This window comes from Neopsephotus bourkii, unplaced genomic scaffold (assembly GCF_033783945.1).
Source record: "Neopsephotus bourkii isolate Nb327-2 ecotype Australia unplaced genomic scaffold, CSIRO-AGI_Nbou_v1 NB_274, whole genome shotgun sequence".
Lineage (NCBI taxonomy): Eukaryota > Metazoa > Chordata > Aves > Psittaciformes > Psittacidae > Neopsephotus > Neopsephotus bourkii.
Window position 1 is genome coordinate 363,796 of NW_026900783.1, and position 26,312 is coordinate 390,107.

The following is a 26,312-nucleotide window of genomic DNA, read 5'->3' on the forward strand; positions in this document are numbered from 1 at the left end:
CTAAGACAATTCACAAATAACAAAACAGTTTTACAACAGGTAAGAAATATACGGCAGAGCTGGGTCTTTGTAGTCTTCTTGCCATTTACTGTTATCTCTCGTATGGGAGCAGTAATAATCCTCCGCCCAAATCAGGATTCATTCGCTTACAGCAAGTAATAGGCTAAAAATAAGTTAATGAACGGATCGTCTGAAGCTGCACATTTGATATTATTTCATCATTTGAGATAAAGAAAGATTCTGCTTCAAAACCAGAAGGCGTCCGACATGGATTTCTTCCAAAATATACATTTTGCTGCAGTTCTCAGCTGTGTGCTTTCCATATGCAAATAAATACTTGTAAATATGGAAAAGAAGTAGTAGAAAAATGAGGAGTTGGCACCGTCGACATGAGCTGGCTGCTGTAGTTTGTGCTTCATCGTTCCAGGGTTTCGGCGTCAGCAGTGTCGCCATCAGTTCTGGCTGCCTTGCAGATTCTTGACCTTCATCAAAATGGAGATATTGGATATGGACCAGTGATGTTCAGCAAGATGGGGATAAAAGTAATGGCTACAGAGTCTAATACATCAAAATGTTAGCATGTATCTGACAGAAAGGTGAAGAAAAAGGGGGAGATGAAACATGTCCACCTTTAAGCTAGAGATGCCCATAGAAGAGATCTAGATCTTAAGTATGACGAATCTCCTACAAGTTTAGGTTGTTAAAATTCCTCCCATTTCTTTTGCAGAGAAAGCAAGCCCAGTTCTATGAAAACATTGTGAAAGTGATAAGACCAAAGCCAGACTATTTTGCTGTTGGATACTACGGCCAGGGATTTCCGACGTTCATAAGGGTAAGTGTCCACCTTTTTCCAGTTGATGGCAGGGTTGCTTGCATTGGAAATTGCCCTTGGTAGTGGGAAAAGTACATTATTGTATGTCAGTGGGTTATTTACAATCTACCTAACATTGATGGTTGGGGTTTAGGTGTATGCAACCAAACATTCACAGAATCCCAGACTGGTTTGGGCTGGAAGGGGCCTTAAAGCTTAACTGGTTCTAACCCCCTGCCACAGGCAGGGACACCTTCCACTAGAGCAGCTTGCTCCAAGCCCCTGTGTCCAGCCTGGCCTTGAACACTGCCAGGGATGGGGCAGCCACAGCACATTATTTTTTCCTTCCCAGTTTCTAATATGGATAATTGAATTTTATTAGGAAAGGTTTTTCTTCAAACATATCTCATACTTCTTCAGGGTATCACTAGAAATGAAAATATACCACCTAATCCATCAGGGTAATAACCAAAACAACCTGAAATGGTGATGTGTTTGCCTGACAGGGGTCTGTGTGTCTTTTTATGTGTGTATGTGTATATATATAACTATATATATGTATATGAGTATAGTTATACATGTATATATTTATATATGAGTGTGGTAGAGAAGCTTTTGTATGCGACCATGTTTTCATGTGAGTATTCTTGCATCTGCTGTGCGTTTCAAAAGGCACCATTGCAGAACTAAACCCAATTGGGTAAATGTAAACTATTCCAGTTTGCTACCCCGGTCATAACACCCTTTTTCTATTAAGTGCTGTATAATTTTTTCACCAGGAGTTCACTGTGACATGAGCAATGAAGTTAAGCATATTTAGATGTAAGTTGATGTCAAAACTTACTTTAATATGTTTGATCTGTTAAAATCAAATCGCCTTTTACACTTTTCCTTGGAACGTTATGTTCTTGTTCAGTGTATAAATGGACTGTATAAAATATTTCTTCATTTTCTTTATTGTTAAAAGAAGAAATCAATACTCAGAAATACAATATACTTAATTTAAAAGTTATGCAGACAGATGTACAATGACAAAAATTGAACAGACTACTATAAAATCTAGGATGTATGGGTCTTTCTAGAAGTCAGTATCTTTGAACCTTCTAAAATTGACATTTTCTCTTTGCTAGCTACTCTTTGCTACTCTTACTAGCTCACTTCATTGTCTTTTAATAAACATTTGTGTGTAAAAAGCCTAATTCTCTTTACTTACATCAATTCTACCATTAGCTGTGGCTGAGAGGAACAACAGAGGAACATCTTGGGTTTGTCCCTCTGTAGTTCCTCTATAATTAGAGGATGCATTTTGTCTTGATGCAGTTTGTCTTAATGCATTTTCAGTGGGCACCAATTATATACATTCTTGTAATCATGTATTTGGATCCTGTTAAATTTAGTCTGGTTTGTCCATATGTCTAAAGGTAAGCACATGCTTCATGATCTCAGTACTGAACTGGAGGTAGGGAAATCCATTTGTGCTTTATTGAATTGGCAGGAAATATTTGTACTCTATTGATTATATCACAGTGTGAGGAATGTAACATTTCTCACTTAACAGCATTGAAGTCAATGATTTGAAGATCCCAGTTCATTACTGAGGATGGTGGTATTAAGATCAGAGAATCATAGAATAGTTTGTGTTGGAAGGGACCTTTAAAGCTCATCCAGTCCAACCCCATGCAATGAGCAGGGACATCTTCAACTAGATCAGGTTACACAGAACCACATCTAGCCTGGCCTTGAGTGTCTTCAGGGATGGAGCACCCACCACCTCTTCAGGCTACCTGTGCCAGTGTTTTACCACCCTCATTGAAAATATTTCTTCTTCAGGTCCAGCCTGAATCTCCCTCTTTCAGTTTAAAACCATCACCCGTTGTCCTATTGCAACAGGCCCTGCTAAAGAGTCTCTCCCCATCTTTCTTATAGGCCACGTTTTAGAACTGAAAGGTCACAATAAGGTTTCCCTGAAGTCTTCTCCAGGCTGAACAAGCCCAACCCTCTCAGCTTTTCCTCACAGGAGAGATGCTCCATCTCTTTGATTATGCCTTTCAATTTGCTTCCAGAACAAAGTCTTCATTTACCGGGGGAAGGAGTACGAACGCCGCGAGGACTTCGAAGCACGGTTATTGACTCAGTTTCCAAACGCAGAGAAAATGAAGACAACGTCTCCCCCGGGCGATGACATTAAAAACTCCTCTGGCCAGTGTATCCTTTGGCTGTGCAGCAGCTCCTGTGGCCACACAGATTGAGGATTTGTGGCCAGCACAAGCAGGAGATGGTCGAGCTTCTGCCACCATGGGTGCAATACATTGATTTTGTTGTTCTGTTCTTCCTTCGTGTTCCCGTTGAGCTGCCTGTTCTGCATGACTGAAATTTGCTTTTCAGTTCTTAACCCCTGAATTCAGATATTCAGTGCTTTACTGTAAAGCCCAAGCTGGATTTACCATCCAAGTTTCACAGGCCAGTGTCGGAACAAATCGTGAGGTGAGTTTGGGTTGGGTTTCCACCTCTTCGGTTTCCTTTGAAGAGCTAGAACTAGTTCTTCATAAAACCCTAGAGTTGTTTGGGTGGGAAGGGACCTTAAAGCTTATGCAGTTCCAACCCCTGCCACAGGCAGGGACCCCTTCCACTAGAGCAGCTTGCTCCAAGCCCCTGTGTCCAACCTGGCCTTGAGCACTGCCAGGGATGGGGCAGCCACAGCTTCTCTGGGCACCCTGTGCCAGCTCCTCAGCACCCTCACAGGGAAGAGCTTCTGCCTAAGAGCTCAGCTCAGTCTCCCCTCTGTCCTGTCCTACATGCCTCTGTAAAATGTCCCTCTGCACACAGCCAAGGAGGGTAGTAATTGTGAGGACATCTTGTAGATAATATTAGCAGCAATTCCATCCAACCCACTGGGAAGCAGTGATCCCGTAAGCATTTTATATTTATTCATAAGCTTCTATTCCAGTACTAGAGTTTAGCAGCAATTCCTAAACAGATAGTGTTTGATTTTGATTGTGCTTTTCCCTTTCTTCAGTTTCTACAGGGTGAACGAAGTGCAGCGGTTTGAGTATTCACGTCCTGTTCGAAAAGGAGAGAAAAACCCGGACAATGAATTTGCGGTAAAAAGATGATCAGAGCATACCCGGGGGTTTGCTTGTTTATTGCCTTCCATTTGCAGAATTTGAAGCATTGGTTATGTGTTGTTTGTTGAAAAATAAGGTTTAAATGTGATTTTTTTTTCATAGAAATTCAGTTAACCCAACTCATTGTGTTTTATAATGGGCAAAACTCTTTTTGCTTTCTTAAAACCCAACTATTTTGATAACAAAGCATAAAATGGCTCTACCTGAAAAGATACATCTCTCACCAAAACATATCTTGCCATGAAGATTCCAGTCAGGCATCTAAAAGTCTTTTTGCGGGAATACTTTTATTTGTTAACTAAACCATATGTTTCATGTAATGGTCAATAAAACTCCCTTTGAGCACAGCTTGTATCCATCAAAACGTTTGCAGCAGGTTGCATCAAGTTGATTGCCTTTTTGGTTTTTATAGACACCATTTTATTCACAGGGGTTCTAGTGGGTGCAGTTAGTAGTAAAGTAGTAGGGTAGTAGTAATTAAAGTTAGAAATCAGTGCATATTTCTTGAGCAAGGAACTTGGGCTTCTGTGTAGTAGCAGGCTCTAATCCAATCAGTGTGCCACTAAATGCTGAGTATTTGGTTTCCTATAGGTTGGATGGGGCTCGGAGCAAGCTGCTCTGGTGGAAGGAAGGGGGTTGGAACTGGATGAGCTTTAAGGTCCCTTCCAACCCGAACCATTCCAGATTCTATGATTCCTTTAGCATCTGTAGCTACTCTTGGTGGCAGTCATATCGAAAATGACTGATTTGCTAATCTAGGTGGGTTTAGCTAAGGAGGTAGGAGACCCTTGTTTTCCAAAAGCATAATGCTAGACTGGAGTGTGACAGTTTCCAATATGTTTTGAGTGTAGACAGAAAATGTGGTTTTATCTAAATCACTTTGAAATCATTTTTTCTGTTAATAGAGAATGGCATAATCAATTCTATTTTACAGAAAGCCTCATAATAAGTAAGATGAGCTACCAACATCTGCCAGTTCTAACAAAGTCTAGAATCAAGAGATAGCTTTGATATGTGTCAAGGAAGACATGTTCAATCGCATATCCTTAAATTCAAACTAATAATGAGATGTTACAAGGAAGCTGTTGCAGTTTACAGCTCCGATGGAATCACAGAATCACAAATGTGGTCAAGATGGGATCTCAGGTCCAGCCTCTGCGTCAGGCAGGATCAGCTCTGGGGTCAGAGCTGCTCAGAGCAGGACTTGAAACCTCCAAGGATGGGGATGGCCCAGGCTCCCCTGGGAGCCCATCTTGGCTCCTCTGCCTTCCTGGGGAGGAAGCATTCTCCATATTAATATGATGTGTGGAGTAAAAGCTCTCATGGGAAAAATGACAGTCCAAGTAAAACCACTGGACCTTTTAGATAGTGTTCTCCTTGGGTAAGAGAGCAGTTCTTCTCTGTTAAGCCATGTGTCAGATATAAATCTGTGGCAGTCACTCCATCATCTCCCCAGGCACATACTGTTTGAAACATCCCCCTGGCTTCAGTGTTTGTCGTGTTGTGGATCCTTTTCCTGATTAGGATGCTTTAAAGCTTTGCTTATGATAAAAGCTGTCAATCTGACAATGTGATGTTTGTGTTATACTTGCAGAATATGTGGATTGAGAGAACCATCTACGTGACTGCTTACAAATTACCAGGGATTCTGAGGTGGTTTGAAGTCAAATCCGTTTTCATGGTAAGATCAATTTGTCTTTATTGAGATTGCATAAAAGAATGAGGCTCTTACACAGCCAGGGAGCTGGTACATTTCTGTACGCTGTGCTTCAGTTCTGTGAACAAGCTGTCAATGGGACTGTATCTGGCATCTGAAGACAAGGGGAACTTGCTTGCTGAGGATGCTGATTATTGACTGGGGGTGACTCAAGGGATGCTTTTCCACTCCTGAGAGGAGCAAATGTGAGCTGACTCTTCCAGGCCTTTAGGTCAAGGTCTGATCAAGTGCTTGAAGTACTCCTGGCTTTCAGCAGGTTACAGCCATTACAGCCTGTGGTGTGAGCTGTGTGCCTAAAATGAAGAGGGACCTGAGGTGTCATAGGGGAGCTCTGCTACATCAAGGTGAAACTGGTCTGAATTTTGGAAACGAGGATTTGGATGCTTTGATTGTAATGTTCAAAGCAGACCATAAATCGAATGTATTCTACGTGTCTGCGTTTCTTCTCTACTTACCACTTGTGATGGAAGGCTGTTGTTGTTTCCTTTCCATAGTTAGCCCAAATGCACCCTCGCAACCCCACAGAGCAGCTCCAAACTAGGCATTTCTGATCTGCCATTTAGACTGTTTAGATAAGAAATATCCGTTAAACGCCTTTAAGATTAAGTTATTCTTACGCAGCTGTAATTTTTAAGTAGCAATAAAAACATTGTTACTGCAGTGTTTAAACCTCTCTTGTGAGGCTTATTTTTAAAGGAAAAGAACAATTTGCATATGATTAATTAAAACCTTTTTCTTTGCTCCATTGAGGTTATGTTGGACAGTTGTATTTAGATGAACAGAAGTAATGCGGGAAATTACTATGGTATCTATAGTAACAGAATATGAATGTGGGGTTTGACAGTAATAGGCAGCTGAATAAAACACATTGAATTTTTAATGAACTTTGTAAGTTCAATATAATCCTGATAGGGAAGATTGTGTTTATCTTCATGACTGCAAAAAGTGGTGTTTGTGAAGGCTGATGAAAGTCTCTTTTCCTTATGAATTAAGAGCACAGGCTGGCAGGCTGCTTTGTGCAGGCAATTTGTACACGCACACCTTTGGCACTACACTTGTCATCGAAATGGGTATAAATCCTTGGAGAGGACTTTCTATGAGCTCTTTGAAAGTAAGGATTATTTTAGTCACGTCGCTGAAAAATGATACCAGAATGGAGCTTAATAATAGGTGGGAAGATGGCAAGGGGCAACTTTTGACCTAGCTCTGGCATAGTTACTCCAAAATCAGGATGGCTTTCTTCAACATTCCTGTCAGCTGGAAGCATGCTCATGGGGTTTACATTCCTGTAAGGCTAAATTCTGCCTATGGATACAGATAGTATTGATGTTTCACTAAACACTGTGAGTTAAAGTAGCGTTGCACATTTCATATTTTATTGATGGAGCTAGAATATCTTTAAAGGAAGAGGTGAGATCATAGGAAACCAGTGCTGAGAGAAAATTGAGTAGTTTGATAAATGCAGTGTATTATGCTACCTAACTCATAGAGGAATATGCATAATTGCCTTTAATCTATTTGCTTTTAAAACTCCTTCTGATTCCTTTTACCTAAACCTTTTCAATCTGTTCGTTATCTGCGAGGAATGTGTTGTGCACATTCATTATTCTCTATCTGCTTTGTTTTAGCTGGACACAAGTAGTTGTAGGGTAAACATTTGCTGAGGCCAGGCGGTGAATTAGAAACTGGATTTGGAATTGCATTTGGTTTTAAAAGGCAAAAATGCTAATCTCTGGTTTGCTTTGATGCTTAGCTTTTTAGTGTTGCTATTGGATCAGGAGTATGCAGTTTGTGTTTGCCCTGAATAGATGGTGTAGTGCCCAGAGTTAGCAAGCTACTTGGAAGACTCATAATTCACAAATGTAGATATTTTTAATAGCTGTCAGTAAGTTCCAAAGCACAGTTTATAGTAGGAGGATGGGAACTGCAATTCTCCATCTGCTTTTAAAAAGATTAGAGGGAGGATGAGAAGAGTAGTAAAAGAAAGGAGAATGAGAAAGAAAGCCATGATTGCTGATACAGAGAAGTCAGAAAAGTCAGCTCAATGAGTGCTAATTTCTGTAGATATTCAAGAGCTTTAAAAGCAATGGTTCATCAACAAATTATTGCATAGTTAGAAGCCCATTAATACAAATGACAGAATCCTAAATTTAGCAGGTGATGCTCACTACAGTTCGCCCTGAATCAGATGGTGAATGTGGTCTTGCTTCCCAGAGGCCAGATTGCACCCGCAGCCCATCCAGATTTGAAGGGCAGTGCTCATCTGTCCATCTGAGCCCGCTCTGCTCCACAGCCACTGCAGAACCATCGTGCTCCTTAACGTGCCTTCCACAATAATTCACCAGGCACAGTGCTAAAAATGCTAATTAAAGCATCCTTGATGTAATCAGATGGCAGGTGTAAGAGTAACTAAAGAGATTTGATTATAAGTGGTTCTCAGGAACATGGTAAGCAACTGATAGCCAGGTAGAAGTGCTGCTTTGTTTATGTAGCATTTATGTAAATTAGGCTGTAATCAAATATACACTTGCATTTTCCTCATAGGCCTCAATTAACCTTCCTTCTCTATTCCTACCACATCATTTCTTCAATGTAAATAAGCTGTGTCTTCCAGTGAGGACTGTCTGTGCCCCAGGATGCTGCAAGGTGGTAATTTTCATCCCATACACTAAAGGGACATATTTCAGCAATATTTAAATCTTTTAATACTGGTTTTCCAACACATCATTCTGAAGGACATGGTGATAGCTGGAGATTTTACAAGGGCCTGTAGGGACAGGCCAAGGGGAATGGCTTGAACCTGCCCGAGGGGAGACTGAGCTGAGCTCTTAGGCAGAAGCTCTTCCCTGTGAGGGTGCTGGGGCGCTGGCACAGGGTGCCCAGAGAAGCTGTGGCTGCCCCATCCCTGGCAGTGCTCAAGGCCAGGTTGGACACAGGGGCTTGGAGCAAGCTGCTCCAGTGGAAGGGGTCCCTGCCTGTGGCAGGGGTTGGAGCTGGATGAGCTTTGAGGTCCTTTCCAACCCAAACCAGGATGGGATTCTGTGATTCTATGATCAGTCAATTAAAACAAAGCAAATTGCACACAGTACAAAACCTAATTTACCTCATGAAGACATCTGAGGAGCTGCCTTCATCAGGCTATGTGAGAAAGAATATTTCTTCCTTCAGGTATCAATGTTCAGTTGAATAAAATGTGACCTCATGGGAAAAGCACAGCAGCTGGCTTAGAAGTCATCTCTTCAAAATATTAAACTTCATTTCCTTGGAAATACACCAAAATAATCACAGCAAAATTATCAGCTTGATTTTTGAGCTGCTTAGGATTACATTTTCCATCAGAAAATCCACATTAAGTTATCATTTCTTTTCCTATGTTAAGCTGCATCTTCTTTGCGCTGCTAAAACACATTGACTTGTAATCTTTGGTGTTCTCTGTAATCCTCCCAAAACCTCACGTGGTTCTGTTCAGAGCCTTTCTAAACGTTGTGCTGTTGTGCTGAGGTGTAATCTGTCCTACAGCAGTGAAATGCATTTAACTTATCTCCACTCATATTATCAGATCAGATCCCAAGTATCTCAATGCCTGAAATGACCCTTTCTGTTAATTATTGGTTAAAATATCTTTGGCTCTGAAACCCCTGCTATCCTTCTAATTGTGGTGCTTTGGTGGCCAGCCACTCCTGTAGTAGGTCAAAAACCTGCTTCTTGATTGTAACATCCTTTTGTTCTTATTTTAGGTTGAAATCAGTCCCCTGGAAAACGCAATAGAAACCATGCAGCTCACAAATGATAAGATCAATAATATGGTTCAACAGCACTTAAATGATCCAAATCTTCCCATCAACCCTCTGTCCATGCTGCTGAATGGCATTGTGGATCCAGCGGTCATGGGAGGGTTCACAAACTATGAGAAGGTAACGTCACAATTCCCTGTCCTTCACCTCTTCATCTCCTTGAGATGTGTCTCTATTTGTACATAACCACCATGTGGGTCTCCCCACATATGTACTTAGTAGAACATTGCTTAAAACCTACCACGTTCACTTGGACTCTGTCATCTAAAAGGTCTTTTCCAACCTCGTTGATTCCAGGATTGCATGATTTTAAGTGTCTTTCTGGTATTTATGGATGGATTTTTGCCCTTCTACATTTGAAGTAAGAGTTGATGTGTTTAGCAACAAGAATACTTCTGTAGGGGCACGGTGGACAATCCCTTACTAGAGTTAGATGCTGCCAGCATTCCCAGTGTGGGCTCTCATGCTCTTGGACATAGGAGCTGAGAATTTCTGGGTGAACTTCAGTGCCCAAAGTAGCTGATTGCAATTCTCCCCTTTGCTTTCAAACAGGCGAGTTTTTAAAGGATGAATCCAATTGTAGAGGCTCCGAGATAGCAGTCAGGTGCAAATAGTCTTAACTGCATGTATGCAGCATTAGCTTTTAAAGTTATATGGGATGAGATAGGAGCATCGGGAAATGATAAATGCTGTATCTATTGTTATGTTGTGCATATGTGTGGGACTGCAGTGATAGGACAAGGGGTAAGGGGTTCAAGCTTAAACAGGGAATATTTAGGCTGGATATAAGGAAGAAGTTCTTCACTGTGAGGGTGGTAGCACAGGGTGCCCAGGGAAGCTGTGGCTGCCCTATCCCTGATGGTGCTCAAGGCCAGGTTGGACAGGGCTTGGGACAGCCCGGTGTAGTGGAAGGTGTTGCTGCCTGTGGCAGGGGGCTGAAACTGAATGATCTTAAGGTCCCTTTCCAACCCAAATCATTCCATGATTCTATGAATATTAGTCATATAGAGTTGGCATACACAAACAAGATGTATGTCCTAACTTAAATGGAGAATGTACACGCTGATGTATGTGTTGTTCTATCCATCTGTTGATGTCCTTCTGTAACTCTCACCCATTTCACATACTATAATTTCTGGAACTGATAGAAAGCCATTTCAGAGCTGTGCCAAGTCCTCTGCCCATGAGATTTGAACTTGATCACCATCTGCTCATCTGCCTACTCTGCTGATGTCTTAATCTTAAAACACTGTTAAATTCTGCATCTCTTTCCTAGATCTTCACTTTGTATTTGTATCTCTCATTGCCCTGCAGAACCTTTGGATGCATTAATTTCTCTTTGCTGTAGGTAATTCTGCCGTGGCAGTGGACATTGATTCCCTCTCTGAAATAACTTCTCATTTCTGTCTCTTACCCAGGCTTTTTTCACTGACAAATACATGCACGAGCATCCAGAAGATCATGACAAGATTGAGAAGCTGAAGGATCTGATCGCCTGGCAGGTAAGAGACTTTCAGTCAGGTTGGTCGGGCTCAACTGCTGTGCAAAGGCACTTTAGTGTCACTTTTGAGAAAAAGCAGGCATTAAACTATTCACCCTTTGTACACTTCATTGCCATTTAAAACTGTTGGAATTTGAGCTAAAGTGCATCTTTCCAAACCTGACATCATTTGTCTTTTGATAAACCCTCAAGGAACACACATGATCAACCTCTTTTCTTTCTTACTTTCTTTTTGTAACCAGAATACAGTGGAAATACCCCATCTAGGTCTGCTCAGAAAATACTTTGTAATGATGCTGGTTGGTGTTACTGGTAGTTTAGTTTTGCATTTGAATTTTCTAAGGCTGATTTCAGGAACTCTTCACAGGCAGTAAAAAGAAATCCCTAACCCTGAATCCCTCCCCTGCTTGCACACGCTGGGACAGTATTTTTTCACATATTCACTTCTTTCTTCAAACAACATCTGTATCTGAACACCAGTTCAAACAACTTCAGTATCTGAAGGGGGCCTATAGGGATGCTGGGGAGGGACTCTTCATTAGGGACTGTAGGGATAGGACAAGGGGTAATGGGTTAAAACTTAAACAGGGGAAGTTTAGATTGGATCTAAGGAGGAAATTCTTTCCTGTGAGGCTGGTGAGGCACTGGAATGGGTTGCCCAGGGAGGTTGTGAATGCTCCATCCCTGGCAGTGTTCAAGACCAGGTTGAACAAAGCCTTGGGTGAGATGGTTTAGTGTGAGGTGTCCCTGCCCATGGCAGGGGGGTTGGAACTTGATGATCTTAAGGTCCTTTCCAACCCTAACTATTCTATGATTCTTTGAGCATATCTTCCTTTTATTAACCTTTCTGTTCATACTTCCAGTACTTTTTAGCACAGAATATTCAATGTGAGAGTTGCAGAACAGCTTCCATGCAAAATACTTAGTAAATTCATTTTAGATGTTATGAACCTTTTGGTTTGTTTTCTGTATACCTTAACATGGAACAATAATACTCATGATCCATAAAGCTTTTGAAATTACCTGGTATTTTTATGACAGTGTTTTAGAGGAGAAATCACTTAAATGTAGGATGATACAGGCAGTATTACCTGAACTGGGATTGGAACCCAGGTTTCCAGCCCTGTGCCTGAGACAGAGCAGGAACCCTCCTACATGAAGAACTGATTTACATGTACCAAAGGATATTTTCCAGGACAAATAAGAAACATTTCCACTTTTTGTTCCATAGTCATATGCTGGACACTTTCCAGTGGTCTCAAGGTAGTTTTATGATCCCTAAAAACATACCAATATGCTTGGAAGTGTTTTTCCCACAGAAGAACAGAGTGCATCGTTGTCTTTTTACATTCAATTTATCTTTATTATAAAGGGAATAATTTACATTTGTATAGGATTCAATCTCAGATGTTGTAGAACCAAAGATACTGAATTTAAGGAAAAAAATCCCCTGAAGACCATAAAGCTCTAACTGAATAAAAACTCTTTTGGCCTGCAAAAAACTTATGTGTTTATTTATTTCCTTGTGAGCTTTTGCAGAAGATTAGGTTTTAGGAACTTTAAGTTTTATAGAGGAAAATAATTTGATCCCAGAAGACTTCACTTCATGTCAGCTCCATGCCTTTGCCTCTGATAGCAATACTTCAGATGAATTACAAACACACATTCCCTCAGCAAAGATTCACTTTGGTGACATTTAGGTATTAAAATAGTATTGGTATTTGAAAATATGTATGGCAGCTAATCAGGTCCTGTTTTAATTATTCAGTGGTTTTAAATATATAATTAAATACACCCCATCCCTGGCAGTGCTCAAGGCCAGGTTGGACACAGGGGCTTGGAGCAAGCTGCTCTAGTGGAAGGGGTCCCTGCCCGTGGCAGGGGGTTAGAACTGACTGAGCTTTAAGGTCCCTTTACAGGCCAAACCAATCTGGGATTGTATGATAATTCCCCATCACTACTGGAGTTCTAAACACTGGGAACCAGAAAAATAGAGAAAAGGAATCCAAACCTGCTTTTTATAGATGAAAAGTTGTTTCAGAAAGGGTGTAGCAGTTTCACAGTGGAAATCAGTGCTTTTCAATTACATTACATATTTCATATACATTCCATTTATCCTAAGACTTAAACCTCCTCTCACCTAATTTCAGTCTTCCAAGCACAGGCTGTGTCAGTGGGGAGCTGCCTGCCAAGGATTGGCTGGTGTCAGGAGAGGGAATTGTTATGGCAGCTTTGCGGAGCGAGGCACTGGTCTGAATTCATCACGGCCTTGACAGTGATAGAATGCAAAAATGAGTTTTCATCTTTCAATAATGTGGGGCTTGGAGTTTTGTAATCACATGGAGATTTGCTTTATGTTGTATAAATCAATCTGGATATATGAAATAGGAGCCTGACAATCGTGTTATCAGCTGACTAGTTAAATTTGATTCTTTTCCTATCTCCTTACCTTACTTTTCTCTCCACTGTGCTATGGAATTCATGCTCTTCAGGATATTATCCCTTTATAATTCCTGTGAACTTCAAGTGCACAGTTTCACAAAATAAACATCATTAGTAAAGCAATCTCCTTTTTTTGCCCGTCTTTTTTGCTTTTCTGACTTAGGAAACAAAGGATTTCCATGGAACAACATCAGTCCAAGATCTTTTGTTTAACATGAAGATAATGAAATCATTGATTGAAATTATGGCAGCAAAATGAATATTTGATGACATCAATCACTGTGTTTAGCTTATGCATTTACAGCATACCAGAAGTAGTATGGACCACACAGCTGAATCGCAGCATACCAAATGAAGCCTTTATCATCATATTTTATATCATTATTATGAAAGACTTTCTTTTAATATGTGGGCTATAAGATTAATTTTAATAATTGAAATCCATGTCGCTTTTTTATTTCAGCCAAGCTGATGAAAATATTTTAAAAGAAAAAGACAAAAGTCAGACATTAATTTTAATTTGCAGTGGAACTTCATGAAACTTTAAAATCAACAAAGATTAGAAGGATAAAATAAGTCTTATCTTGAGCTGGTTTCCTTTCTCATTTAGCTTGCGCGTTTCTAGCTCAGCTACTTTGCTTCTTCATCCACTTCTCCAAAGATGAGGGTGCCTGTAGAGTCTTTTGCAATAGAGCCATAAGCAAAACCCCCCCCCATTGCTTCAAACCCAAATGAATTCACAATATCGTAGTGATGTTGTGATATCTATCCCAGTGACATGGTTTAGTGGTGGGCTTGACGGTGCTGAGCTAATGGTTGGACTTGAGGATCTTAAAGGCCTTTTCCAACCCAGTTGATTCTATGATTCCATTCTATGAACATGGCAAATTCTGCCTCTGTCTCTTCATCTGACACAGATTCATAGAGGTTTAAAACTCAGTGTCACTCTACCAGATTTCCTTGTGTCACTGTCTGGAAAGGAGATGGGGGAAGAACTCTGAAGTTAATAGAAAGTGAAGCAGAAGTAGTAAGACAGTCTGAAGGTAATTTCTTTCTGCACTAGATAAATGTGGCCTTGGACAGGGAGACCAAACATCCTGACTCACAGAAGTTCTGTACCAAAGCCATGGGGAGTTTATTAAGTTCAGCTTCTGTTAAGGAATAACAAGTCTTTCCTTCTTCTTCTATGGGCTCTGGTCTGCTTTGATTCCCTCATAGTTGGGTGCCTCCTCTTGCCTGTTCCTCAGTCCCTTAACAGTTCCAGTTGGCCACCAGCCTTTAGGTGCTCCTGTTCTCCAAACCTACACTCACTCCAGCAGACTTGGCCATCAACTCTCTTATTATTTTGCTTCTCAAGCTGGTTGTATGCACCCGGTGTGTATCCCAACAGTGAAACCCTCCTTGGCACCTTCCATTTGGAAAGTGGCTGCAGTCAAAACAGTCTGTCATAATTCTTACTTTATAGTCTTTTAAGAGAGTCTGGGTCCATTTAAAGGGTGCCAAATCACGGAGAACTCTCTAGGTAAGATTGCTTGAGTTTGTTCATCTGTAGCTCATAGAATCATAGAATGGTTTGGGTAGGAAAGGACCTTAAGATCATCCAGTTCCAACCCCCCTGCCATGGGCAGGGACACCTCACACTAAACAATGGCACCCAAGGCTCTGTCCAACCTGGCCTTGAACACTGCCAGGGATGGAGCATTCACAACCTCCCTGGGCAACCCATTCCGGTGCCTCACCACCCTCACAGGAAAGAACTTCTTCCTTATATCCAATCTAAACGTCCCCTGTTTCAGTTTGAACCCGTTACCCCTTGTCCTGTCACTACAGTCCCTAATGAAGTCCCTAATTCACCTGTGTATTTATTATTCTTACCAATAAAGCTGCTCCTTCTGATTGCTGCTCAGTCCTATTAGAAAGATCTGGTTTTAATCAGTATTATGATTTAATTATGAATTATGAAGAAGCAGCCTCTTAGCTTGATTGCTGCAGAGAAGATCCAAGTTAGAGCACTGTGTGGGCTGAAGCAGACCTGGAAGAGGAAATATTTTTCCTAAGCTGGAGGTAGCAAACTCTAATGGTGTGTCTGGATGGCTGTGGGAATGAAAATGTCTCTCCTAAACCATTTTAAAAGGTCAGCTACACCTCCACACTATGAACTAATTCTATAATCCTCTGTTGGCAGGGATATGCTGTGACAGAAGCCTCGAAGATAAATGATTATTTTCAGTTACAACAGAGAATTAATTTAATTTTATTCTCCTCTGTTTTGCTCCCAAAGAAAATAAAAGGGTTTTTCTAAGGAGAAATGCGTAGTACATAAACCTATGTGTTTTATTAATAAATACTGCTCTGCAATATATACACGTCAGAGAATGTAGACCATTACCAGTTATATAAATAGGATTTATTAAACAAAGCATGCAAGTATTTTCTCCTTTAAGGTTATATCCTCACGAAGCAGGGAAGGGACTGGTATTAATAACCCAGTGTGAGAGTCAGCATTCATCAGTTTGCCATTTGGTAGTGCAGTGTGTATGGGGGCCTGTGAATATAACATCACAGGAGTGTTTGTGCTGTCTGATAAATTCAGCTGTGCCTCCAGCGTGTGATTCCAGGGCAGAGCTATGGACTTTAGTTAACAGAGGAAGAAGGAAATCATTTATAACAGATTTTTAGATCCTTTTTTTACTATGTTATGATTCACAGCTAATGAATTATGGGGATCGTAGAATCGTAGACACATAGAATGGTTTGTGTTGGAAGGGACCTTAAAGCTCATCCAGCTCCAACCCCTGTCACGGGCAGGGACCCCTTCCACTGGAGCAGCTTGCTCCAAGCCCCTGTGTCCAACCTGGCCTTGAACACTGCCAGGGATGGGGCAGCCACAGCTTCTCTGGGCACCCTGTGCCAGCGCCTCAGCACCCTCACAGGGAAGAGCTTCTGCCTAAGAGCTCAGCTCAGTCTCCCCTCGGGCAGGTTCAAGCCATTCCCCTTGGCCTGTCCCTACAGGCCCTTGTCCCAAGCCCCTCTCCAGGTTTCCTGCAGCCCCTTCAGGCACTGGAGCTGCTCTAAGGTCTCCCCTTCAGGAGCCTTCTCCAGGCTGAACAAGTCTCATGATTGTTGTTGTTGATGGTGTTATTGTTGTTGTTATTATCATTATTGTCATTATCATCATTATTATTCTTAATTATATGAGCTCTTTCGCCCCTCTTGCAACATACTTGGGGGTCTCGCCCTAACCCTTCCGTTAGGAAGGACCAGGCAGACTGAAGCAGCATAACTCTGCTTTCCAGATCCCATTCCTGGCGGAAGGCATCCGGATTCATGGGGAGAAGGTGACGGAGGCACTGAGGCCCTTCCACGAGCGGATGGAGGCTTGCTTCAGGCAACTGAAAGACAAAGTGGAAAAGCAGTACGGGGTCCGCGCTGTCGTAAGTTACCTGCTAACTTCGTATTTCCTAGATATGTGGATTTCCCTTAAATTCCAGGCTGTGGTCTGTTTGTCTCTTATAATTCCCACTGGTGACAAAAGCAGGGTTGATGCAGCATTGCCTGCTTGTTCTCAGTGGTCATCAGATTATTAAATACTGAGTGGATGCTATTAAAGATGCTCAGAAAGCCTTCGTGCTTTCATTTCCCAGCATGGGAACAGTTCCTAAATTGCCTGAAGTCAAGATAATTCTTCAGTTTTTAGGGAAATGGGTTTAAAACAACCAAAACAAAATTGCCATTATAGCATGGTTCTCCTAGAGCTGAATATCACCTTTCCATAGATGTAATTCCTTTTGACACATGAAGGTTCTGCTGCTCTAGAGTTTCATACAGCCTTACATACTCTGGTACCACCCTAAATGCAGGCGGGCAGTAATAAGATAACTGCTACTTGATGGGATTTCATAGTGCTGGAGTTCCTGCTTTTGCCATCCCAACAAGCTGTTTTCAGTTGCTGCTTCATCTTTAAGGCACAACCAAGTATTTAGTGGTTTTCCAGTGGAGATCTGCTTTGCATTTGAGTGTTACACATGAGGGAGGAAGGCCAAAAGCCAGCGTACAGCTGCATAATTCATAGAATCCCAGACTGGTTTGGGTTGGAAGGGACCTTAAAGCTCACCCAGCTCCAACCCCTGCCACAGGCAGGGACCCCTTCCACTGGAGCAGCTTGCTCCAAGCCCCTGTGTCCAACCTGGCCTTGAGCACTGCCAGGGATGGGGCAGCCACAGCTCCTCTGGGCACCCTGTGCCAGCACCTCAGCACCCTTAATGGTTAGAGTAGTTCTAGGACTGGTGATGTGGAGCTGGTGTCCTAATATGCTCAAGGCTGCCAGGGTGAGCTTTACCTCTCTCTGCTGGAAGCTGTGACAGCAGTGGTGTAAAAGTGCTGTAACCTTTAGGTTTATTTGTGGAATGACAGCAGTATTTGAAACCTGCATGTGCTGTGCATCTCTTCCCACTGCTCCAGAAAATAAAGCACATAGATTTATGAGAAATGACCCATCTGTCCTCTTGCCACAGAGGTATGTGGTACAGCACTAGGATGACTTGGTAGACAGCTGGCTTCCTCCATCAGCCCTGTAATGGTGAATTGTGGATCCTCTCCTGCCTTATGGCTCTGCAGGTCCCCCCACCTCAGCACAGGGACACCCCATTCACCCCATCCCATGGGCAGCAGGATGGCACCACAGGGTGCCATGGTGGCTGTAAGCCTGCCCTTGGCACATTGGAAGTGCCAGGAGGATCTGGCACCCTCCCTTTGCTGCTGAACTTGGAATCATAGAAACACAGAATGGCTTGTGTTGGAAGGGACCTTAAAGATGATCCTGTGTGTGGTGGCTTCCTTATAGGAAAGGTTAAATTGCATGGTTGCCCCAGTTGGGGTTGGATCATCATGTTTGGAGATGCTGTGTCAATTCACATGCATACTGAGACAGATAGTACTTCATGGGCTCAGATGTTGAAGGTTACCTTCTGCAGCCATGAGGCTACAAGCATCTGCAGTTGTGGTTTTCACCTATTGTCTGAAAACTGTGTCTAAAGCATAGTTGCACAGGGAGGTCACAGAGGACCTTTGCACCCTTTTCATGCCCTTCCTGCCTTCCCATCCTTAAACCTTCCAAGGCAAGGATATCAGAAGGGAGCTCCATCACAATCCAGCCCTTAATAAATTAGAAATAAATGATTATTAGAAAATTGGAAAACTGTACCAATTAGAAGTTCTTCACTGTTACTTCTACCCCTAAATGAGCAGTAGTCACTAAACTGATTCTAAAATGAGTGAAGCAATCAAGACGTGCCTAAATAGCCTTCAAACAGCACCCTTCTCATCCAGTTCTGGTTATGGTCACTAATGGGCACACGCCACTGAGTTTATGGATGTTATGTCAATCACATCAATGTAAACAGGATGTGCATTTGGTTCCAAATTGTCTATGGAAACTCCCACAGAGGTTTATTCTCAGGAGTGGATGGTGCAGGATACAGTGAGGGAGGGAACTTCTGCTTTCTGCACAGTGAGTTGCCCAGAGAAGCTGTGGCTGCCCCATCCCTGGCAGTGTTCAAGGCCAGGTTGGACACAGGGGCTTGGAGCAAGCTGCTCTAATGGAAGGTGTCCCAGCCCGTGGCAGGGGTTGGAGCTGGGTGAGCTTTAAGCTCCCTTCCAACTCAAACCAGTCTGGGATTCTGTGGGATACAGAGCATCCTGGGCTGAGGGGTTGGCAAGAAAGATGCTGCATCAGGCAGGACAGCAAAGAAGCACCAAGTGATGTTCTCTGAGTTCCCAAAACCTCAGTGTAATAGTGTATGCCATAGTGCATGCCAGTGAAGTATCCTGTTGTATTTTATGACAGGCCTTCTTTCAGAGATTAATTTTCACTTTTGTCTATAGTGATGACTTTTCTTAATGGGAACAGTGAGATCTTATGGGGAATGTGCGAGCCTTTATGGTACCCTTCTAAGTGGTGTTCTGTTTGTAGCCCTTCAAATCCCATCTTGGCAGTATATTTAAGAGGAGAAAAGTTCTAATAGCAATTTATTCCCGAGGAGAGCAGGAATAATTGACATTAATGATACTTGTGTGTCAGTCATTTCAATGAAGTATGACTTTTCACTGGAAAGTCATACTCAGGTGGTGTTATCTCTCTAATTTCATTCTACCCACCAGTAAGAATTGTCAGGATTGATGGAGTTTTATCGCTTCTGTCTTCCTTGTACAAGGCCAATTTACCAGGAGCTGACAGGGTGGAAAATATACCTGTAATTAAACAGCATGAGCTTCTTATTTGTTGACTGAAAGAGTTCAATTATTTTATGCATATACCAGTTATTAATGACTAACAAAGCTTGCATAAATATTCAGAACTCTGAAATTGTCTGAAACAGCATAAAAAACCTTTCATAGATTTCCTTCGTCACCTCGATGTCACTCTGTAAATTGGCTCTCTTCGCATTTCTTTTGAATATCTTTCCTTGTCTTTTTCTTTTTTAAGCTCCATTTCATTTAAATATACTGACAGGGCAGTGAATTCAGATGTGAAGATGGATGAAAACCAAAGTTATTTGTAGAAAGCTCCTTTTCAAAGCCCAGATGTAAAAAAAGCGTGTAAATACCATTGAAACCAAGGAATTATTGGAATATGATTAAAGTTATACACGTGCCTATGAGGACCTACATATTTCTTCCTAGTCCTTTAAGTGGATTTTCTTTAGAGTTTGTTCCTTTGTTGTTAAACACAATGAATAATTAAATCATAACAAACTCCACATAGAAGAAAAGCCATGGAACATCTCCACATCACTTTTGGTAACCAGATGTCAGCTCTGTTGTGATTTAAGAAGTAAGATCTTGTGTTTCTTCATTGCAGCTTTCAAGTCTGGATGACAGACGAGGCAGCCGGCCACGGTCTATGGTGAGATCCTTCACAATGCCATCATCTTCAAGGCCCCTCTCTGTTGCATCAGTGTCTTCCATCTCCTCTGACAGCACACCTTCTCGACCTGGCTCGGATGGGTGAGTAAGAAATAGCCATTCAGGTCTTACCTCTGTAAAGAGCACGGTTTAGTGTGCACATTGATAGGATTTGAGGATCATCCCCACCCCACTCCAGATGTCAGTGTTACTCTTTCCGATCCCACTGACTCCTCCTGTGTGGCAGCAGGATAGTGGTTTTCTCTCATAAGGAACCGTGGGGTGTTTTGGTGGGGACTTTTCCCAGTGTGTTTTATTCCAGACTTGGTTCATGATCGTATCCCACAAACACTAATGTGACACAACAATGTGACTAACTAGTGTGGGGTAGGCATGGTGCCTTTAAGTCAGCCTTGGCTAAAAAAAACCCAAACTATACAGACATTTATCTCCAGATATATTCTTTGTCCCTTTTTTAACCATTAATGTGATGCTTTTCTTGGTTCTCCTTATAACAAAGTTAAACACAATCCCCTAAGCATTCAAACTGAAAACCCCAAACAAGCAGGAGATAAATGATCCCCTTTTAAGGTGTCACAAGTGTAATAGGTCAGAGTGATGCTGTCCAAAGTCAGTGATGAGATGTATGTTCAGCCAGCCCTGTCGTGGTAAAAACAGGTGGATCTTGGGAGAAGGAAGGGATTAGCTACCTGCTCAATCATTTCTGCTCACTTCTGCTGCCAGAGGAAAAGCTGCTTATGGCAACGTTGTACTTCAAGACTTATCAAGATATTTCATGCGAGAACCAGGAATCCTGTTGATAAGCCCTGTCTCACAGGCACATCCCTCAAAAGACCAGCATAATCTGTTTGCTTTGTGGGGTTCAGAAGTTTCCTTCTCCCTCTTCCTCCCCCCAGGTGTTCCCATAATCCAGAAACTTAATATTTGACCAAGGAGGCAGGTTTTTAAAGCCTCCTGAAGGGATGCTAACTTAGAGCTAGAAACATGAGTGTCCCCTGTGAACCTTCAGAGGCAGTTTCTACCTGACCAGAGTGTCAATTAAACACAGCACCTAAGGACCTATATGATACGTCCCTTGATTACAAACAGTTTATTTACCCATTGGGAAGAACTGTAGCTCAGCTCCATTGCATTACCCTCCATAAAGTATACACAGTGAGTCATGGTGATATAAGCGTACGACAGCAGAGATGAGGATGTGTTTTAATTCATCCACGAAAGTTGTCTTCCTGGATTCATCCCTGGATAGTGGACAACTTTGTCTCAGAAATAAAATCCTGATCCTTTTCTTAGAATCATAGAATGGTTAGGGTTGGAAAGGACCTCAAGATCATCAAGTTCCAACCCCCCTGCCATGGGCAACACCTCACTCTAAACCATATTACCCAAGGCCTCGTCCAACCTGGCCTTGAACACTGCCAGGGATGAAGCATTCACAACCTCCCTGGGCAACCCATTCCAGTGCCTCACCACCCTAACATTAAAGAATTTCCTCCTTATATCCAATCTAAACTTCCCCTGTTTCAGTTTTAACCCATTACCCCTTGTCCTGTCACTACAGTCCCTAATGAAGAGTCCATCCCCAGCATCCCTATAGGCCCCCTTCAGATACTGGAAGGCTGCTATGAGGTTCTTCTCTTCATCCACTTCTTTATCTATTTCCCTTCAAAATCATTATATATAATTTCATTTCTCATTGGATGCTCTTTTCTTAACTTTCACCTCTCCATCCCAGCTTTGCTGAAGGAGGTGTCACTCAGCAGTTTGGGAGCATCTCATGGGTCCACTTAGTATGTATATTAAAATAACCCTTATGAAGATCACAGTGTAGCTCAGCTCCTACTTCAAGCCCGGAGCAATACATCTGGGATCCATGTGAGGAAACTATAATGAACAACTGTCATCACTGGGAAAACCTGGGGAAAACACTCATTTGCTTGATTAGTGGAGCAAGAGAAATATCATCAGATGTAAAGAACATAAGGACCTCAAAAATTCAAATGAGTGTAAAAAGCATGTGGGTGCTTTGTCACTACTAACTTGGAAGAAGAAGATTCCCCCATGTACCTACCGTAGTTGATTCGGTTTATGGTCAGTTGTCCTCTCCTGCTTTCCATTTTCCCCCTATTCATACGTTAATTCTGAGATCACAGATGAAACTAAGAAACTATTGAAAACAGAGCTCACAGATTGTGTTGCCCAGCTCATCCAACTTCTGTTTTATGCCATCTCCTGCTTTGGAGCTTTTAAACAGTAAAAACTCAAAGGGGACATTGATATAGTATGTGTTTTACAACTCCCAATGTATAATGTGTTTTATAGCTCTATGTAAAATAAAACTCTGACTTTAAAAAAGGACCTTGGGTTTATTCCCTGCTTAAAAGGGGACTTAGAAGTACAAATCTGAGCACTTCTAAGCAGTGGTTGGAAGTGGGGAAGTCCCAGTATGCCTGTGTGATCAGCCATCTGTTGAAAGTCCTAATGTACTTCAAGTAGGAGCACGGCATGATAACCCATTTTATCACCCATACATTGCATACAGATTATTAATAGTCCTAATAATAGTAATGCCTGGGAGGGAAGCAATTAATCATTGTCTGAAGAATGGCAATTCCTCTTGTAAAATTGCAATCAGCCTACGAGGTGGCTGTCGCTGCCCTCCAGCCTCGTAGAAGGCAATTTGTGGGTAAAACACATGGTGTTTGGAGAGCTGGTGTCTTCTGGCCCAGGTGTTGTGGCCCTGGGCAAATCATTACCTTCCCTTTTCCCTATCTGTAGAATGGGAGGAAGAAAGCTTGCAGTTTTGTCTCCCAAACCACATGGTTTTGGCTTTGGTTATGAAGCATAATGGCTCAGGGACCTCTGCCGCAGGTTGGAGCTTGTTTGCATCAAATGAGCTAACTCAGGATAAAGACTGAATAGCCTTTAGTGCTTCAAACATAACAAAGAGCAGTAATTTTGGGTATTGCTGCTGATGGAGATGATTAGGATTACTGTACTGCAAATTTCAGTATTTCAATCACAGAATCACAGAATACCCCATTGGAAGGGACCTCAGGGATTACCTGGTTCAGCCTTTCTAGGTAAAGCATGATCTAAACTTGATGTCCAGCCCAATCTTAACAATGTCCAACACTGGGGAGTCACCACTTCCCTGGGGAGATTATTCCAATGGCTGATAGTTCTCATTGGGAAAAATTCTCCTCTTGTGTCCAGTTGGAATCGCCTCAGGAGTAACTTGTGCCCATCACCCCTTGTCTTTTCCATGGGACTCCTTGTAAAAAGGGAGTCTCCATCTTCCTTGTAGCCACTCTTTAAATACTGGAACATGGTGATAAGGTCTCCTCTGAGCCTTCTCCAGCCTTCTCTGAACAAGCCCAGCTCTCTCAGCCTTTCCTCATTAGCTTCCCAGCCCTTGGATCATCTTTATGGGACCATCTTCAGCCCATCCACATCTTTTTTGTACAGTGGGACCAAAACTGAACACAGTTAAGATTGTGGCCTGTACGTGCATGTGTCCCCATGGGATAATAAATACTTTCCCAATGTTAAAACATAAGCTGGTTCCTTTTTGGGGAGGATTTTTGGTTTGGTTTCAGTTTTGTAATGTGATGAAAACCTGTCAGGGTACAATCAGGTAAAATCTGACCAAGGTATGAGTTTGGTGTATTAGTTTATAATATAAAATAAATCATAAAATACTTTGTCTACCTAAGAATGTTTTAGCTCAAGAAGAGCAAAATACCTACCTTGTATTCAAACTAGTCATTAACAAAGGTAAGATAAGATTCCTTTAAATCAGCGAAGAAGAGTTCCAATATTACTCTAGAATAGTACTTTCCCTCTGCAATAAAAACCCTTTGAAAAATGAAGTTTTCCTTTAAAAGTTCCTTCAACCCCTAAAGATTTTTTCCTTTGTAGCCAGAAAAATAATAGTCATGAACCATAAAAATTGCAGAGCTGATGGCTGTAGTACATCAAGCTTGCCTGTATTCACACACTCAGAGCATTCCAGGTGGGAAAATACATCTGGGTTTTGGAAAGTAACCTTGCCCTTTGCTAGCATCTGGCTGATTTGTCATTCTGGAGTGTATCTGGAACACCAGAACAGCTTAGCTCAGCCCTCCTGGGTTCCCCTTACCAGGGCATGTTGTAGGGAAGCAGAGGTGTGGGCACTCATATGGATATATGTCCTCAAGTATATGATTTTATATATATATATAAAGCCAAAATGCTATAAAAATGCATGCAAAACCAAATATACAAACAAGGTGTTATTAGAGACAGGAATGGGGCTTGTGTCTGAGGTTAAACCTCTATACCTCCTGCTTTTGTGCCCCGTATAAGTGTTTCCCTTGCATTAGGGGTGATGTTGTTTGCTTTTCAGAGAGCAGGTGCTGTAATTGTCACGAGTTACAAGGATAAAAAGCATTTTCTGTTGTGCATGTTCCACAGAAAATCACTCCACCTCTGCAAGGCAATTTCTGAGCTGTTATTCCTTCTCTGGGGAATAAATACGTCCTCTTTCTCCACTCAAATGAAGCCAAAAAAATGAAGATCCACGAGGAATTTGGGGACTTGGCATTGGTAGACACATGGACTGTGTCTATCAGGGGTGCAGGGAACATAGGAGTGACATTTCTTTAATGCACTGTGCAATTACCTATGCTTATATAGCGCTGCTTTCCAGGTGGGTGCTGGCACCCCTGCCATGTGTAGTGGGAGTGCTGAATGGAAACCTCATTGTTATGTAAACCACATGCAGTGGAACTCAGGAGTCTGTGTAGCTGTAAACCAGTTAATTTACTACAGAGCAGGGAAATACCCAGTATTGGGTCTTCAGCAGTAAATTTTATTGTAAGACAATTATGATTGTTACAACCTTCTGCCCCCTCCTTTTCTCTGTGCTCAGTTTTCCTGGCTTAGCGAAGCATCACTAACTCAGAGGATCATAGATGATTCTGTGATTCTATGAAAGGAGACTTTGGGAAGCATACAAACAAAAGTTATGTGTTTTCCAAGTGGTATTTTACTGCTCTAACCATCAACAATTTCCTTTAGGTTTGTGCTGGAGCCCCTCCTGCCCAAAAAGATGCATTCTAGGTCTCAAGATAAGCTGGACAAGGATGACCTAGATAAAGATAAGAAAGAAAAGAAGAAAGAGAAAAGGAACAGCAAGCATCAAGAGATATTTGATAAAGAATTTAAATCTACTGATATTTCTCTGCAGCAGTCTGAAGCAGTGATCCTGTCAGAAACGGTAACTTGATTTGCAAGTAATGCTTTATCTAATCCTGAGCAGTGTTCTTTCTCTTTTTAAAGAAAAACAGTGTTTTTTGTGATTTAGTTTCTTTTTAGGCCAAAACTATCTCCAAGGGAATATGCTACTATAGTAATGTATGTGGTAATGCATCAAAACCACTGGGTTTATTTACAGTGTAAAAAAATCACAGTCTCTCATAAGAAAATCTTAACCAAAAGCTATATAGGACTATTTGATAAAAGGAACAGATGGTACATCCTAAGTAAAATAAATGCTACCATTTTAGCAGCCGGTTTTATATTTAAGGTTCCCAATAGATCCTGATGGGTTTTCTCATATTTCAGCTGACTACTGCAAGACACTGTTTGGTGGGAATGTTACAAGGTCATTTTGTGTGTGGCAATTATGTATTCTGGAAGGCTGTTTTGAGCAGAAAATCATGCAGTTCCAGTGGTGGCTGTGTGTAAGGATAGTAACTACAGGACATATCTCTCTTAAACCCTCTCTCCTTGGCATGTGTTTAATTCACTGAAAGTATCCTAAAGGCTTGGGTAACGAGAAGTTTTAGCTCTGAAACTGAAAGCAAGGCCATTTGAAGCTGGAGCAGGGATTGTGTGAACTACGTGTCACCTCCAGATCTCTGCCTGGACACCTCTTTGGAGACCAGTCGTTTAAAGTTTGCCCTTCAGAAAGAATTGCAGTGTTCTGCCAGAGATTTGCACAAGTACTTGTAGA

The 26,312-nt window shown here is 41.8% G+C and overlaps 1 protein-coding gene across 1 annotated transcript in view; it reads left to right on the forward strand.

Annotated features, from left to right (window-relative positions):
- LOC133208681 (dedicator of cytokinesis protein 1-like) overlaps positions 1-26,312 on the forward strand; it is a 94,800-nt gene that overhangs the window by 45,180 nt on the left and 23,308 nt on the right. The window contains exons 11-20 of the mRNA XM_061346741.1: positions 728-832; positions 2,875-3,016; positions 3,217-3,295; positions 3,828-3,912; positions 5,531-5,617; positions 9,391-9,567; positions 10,866-10,949; positions 16,687-16,824; positions 20,250-20,395; positions 25,376-25,574. Coding sequence (XP_061202725.1) covers positions 728-832; positions 2,875-3,016; positions 3,217-3,295; positions 3,828-3,912; positions 5,531-5,617; positions 9,391-9,567; positions 10,866-10,949; positions 16,687-16,824; positions 20,250-20,395; positions 25,376-25,574 — 1,242 coding nt within the window. The remainder of the gene's footprint in view (positions 1-727; positions 833-2,874; positions 3,017-3,216; positions 3,296-3,827; positions 3,913-5,530; positions 5,618-9,390; positions 9,568-10,865; positions 10,950-16,686; positions 16,825-20,249; positions 20,396-25,375; positions 25,575-26,312) is intronic.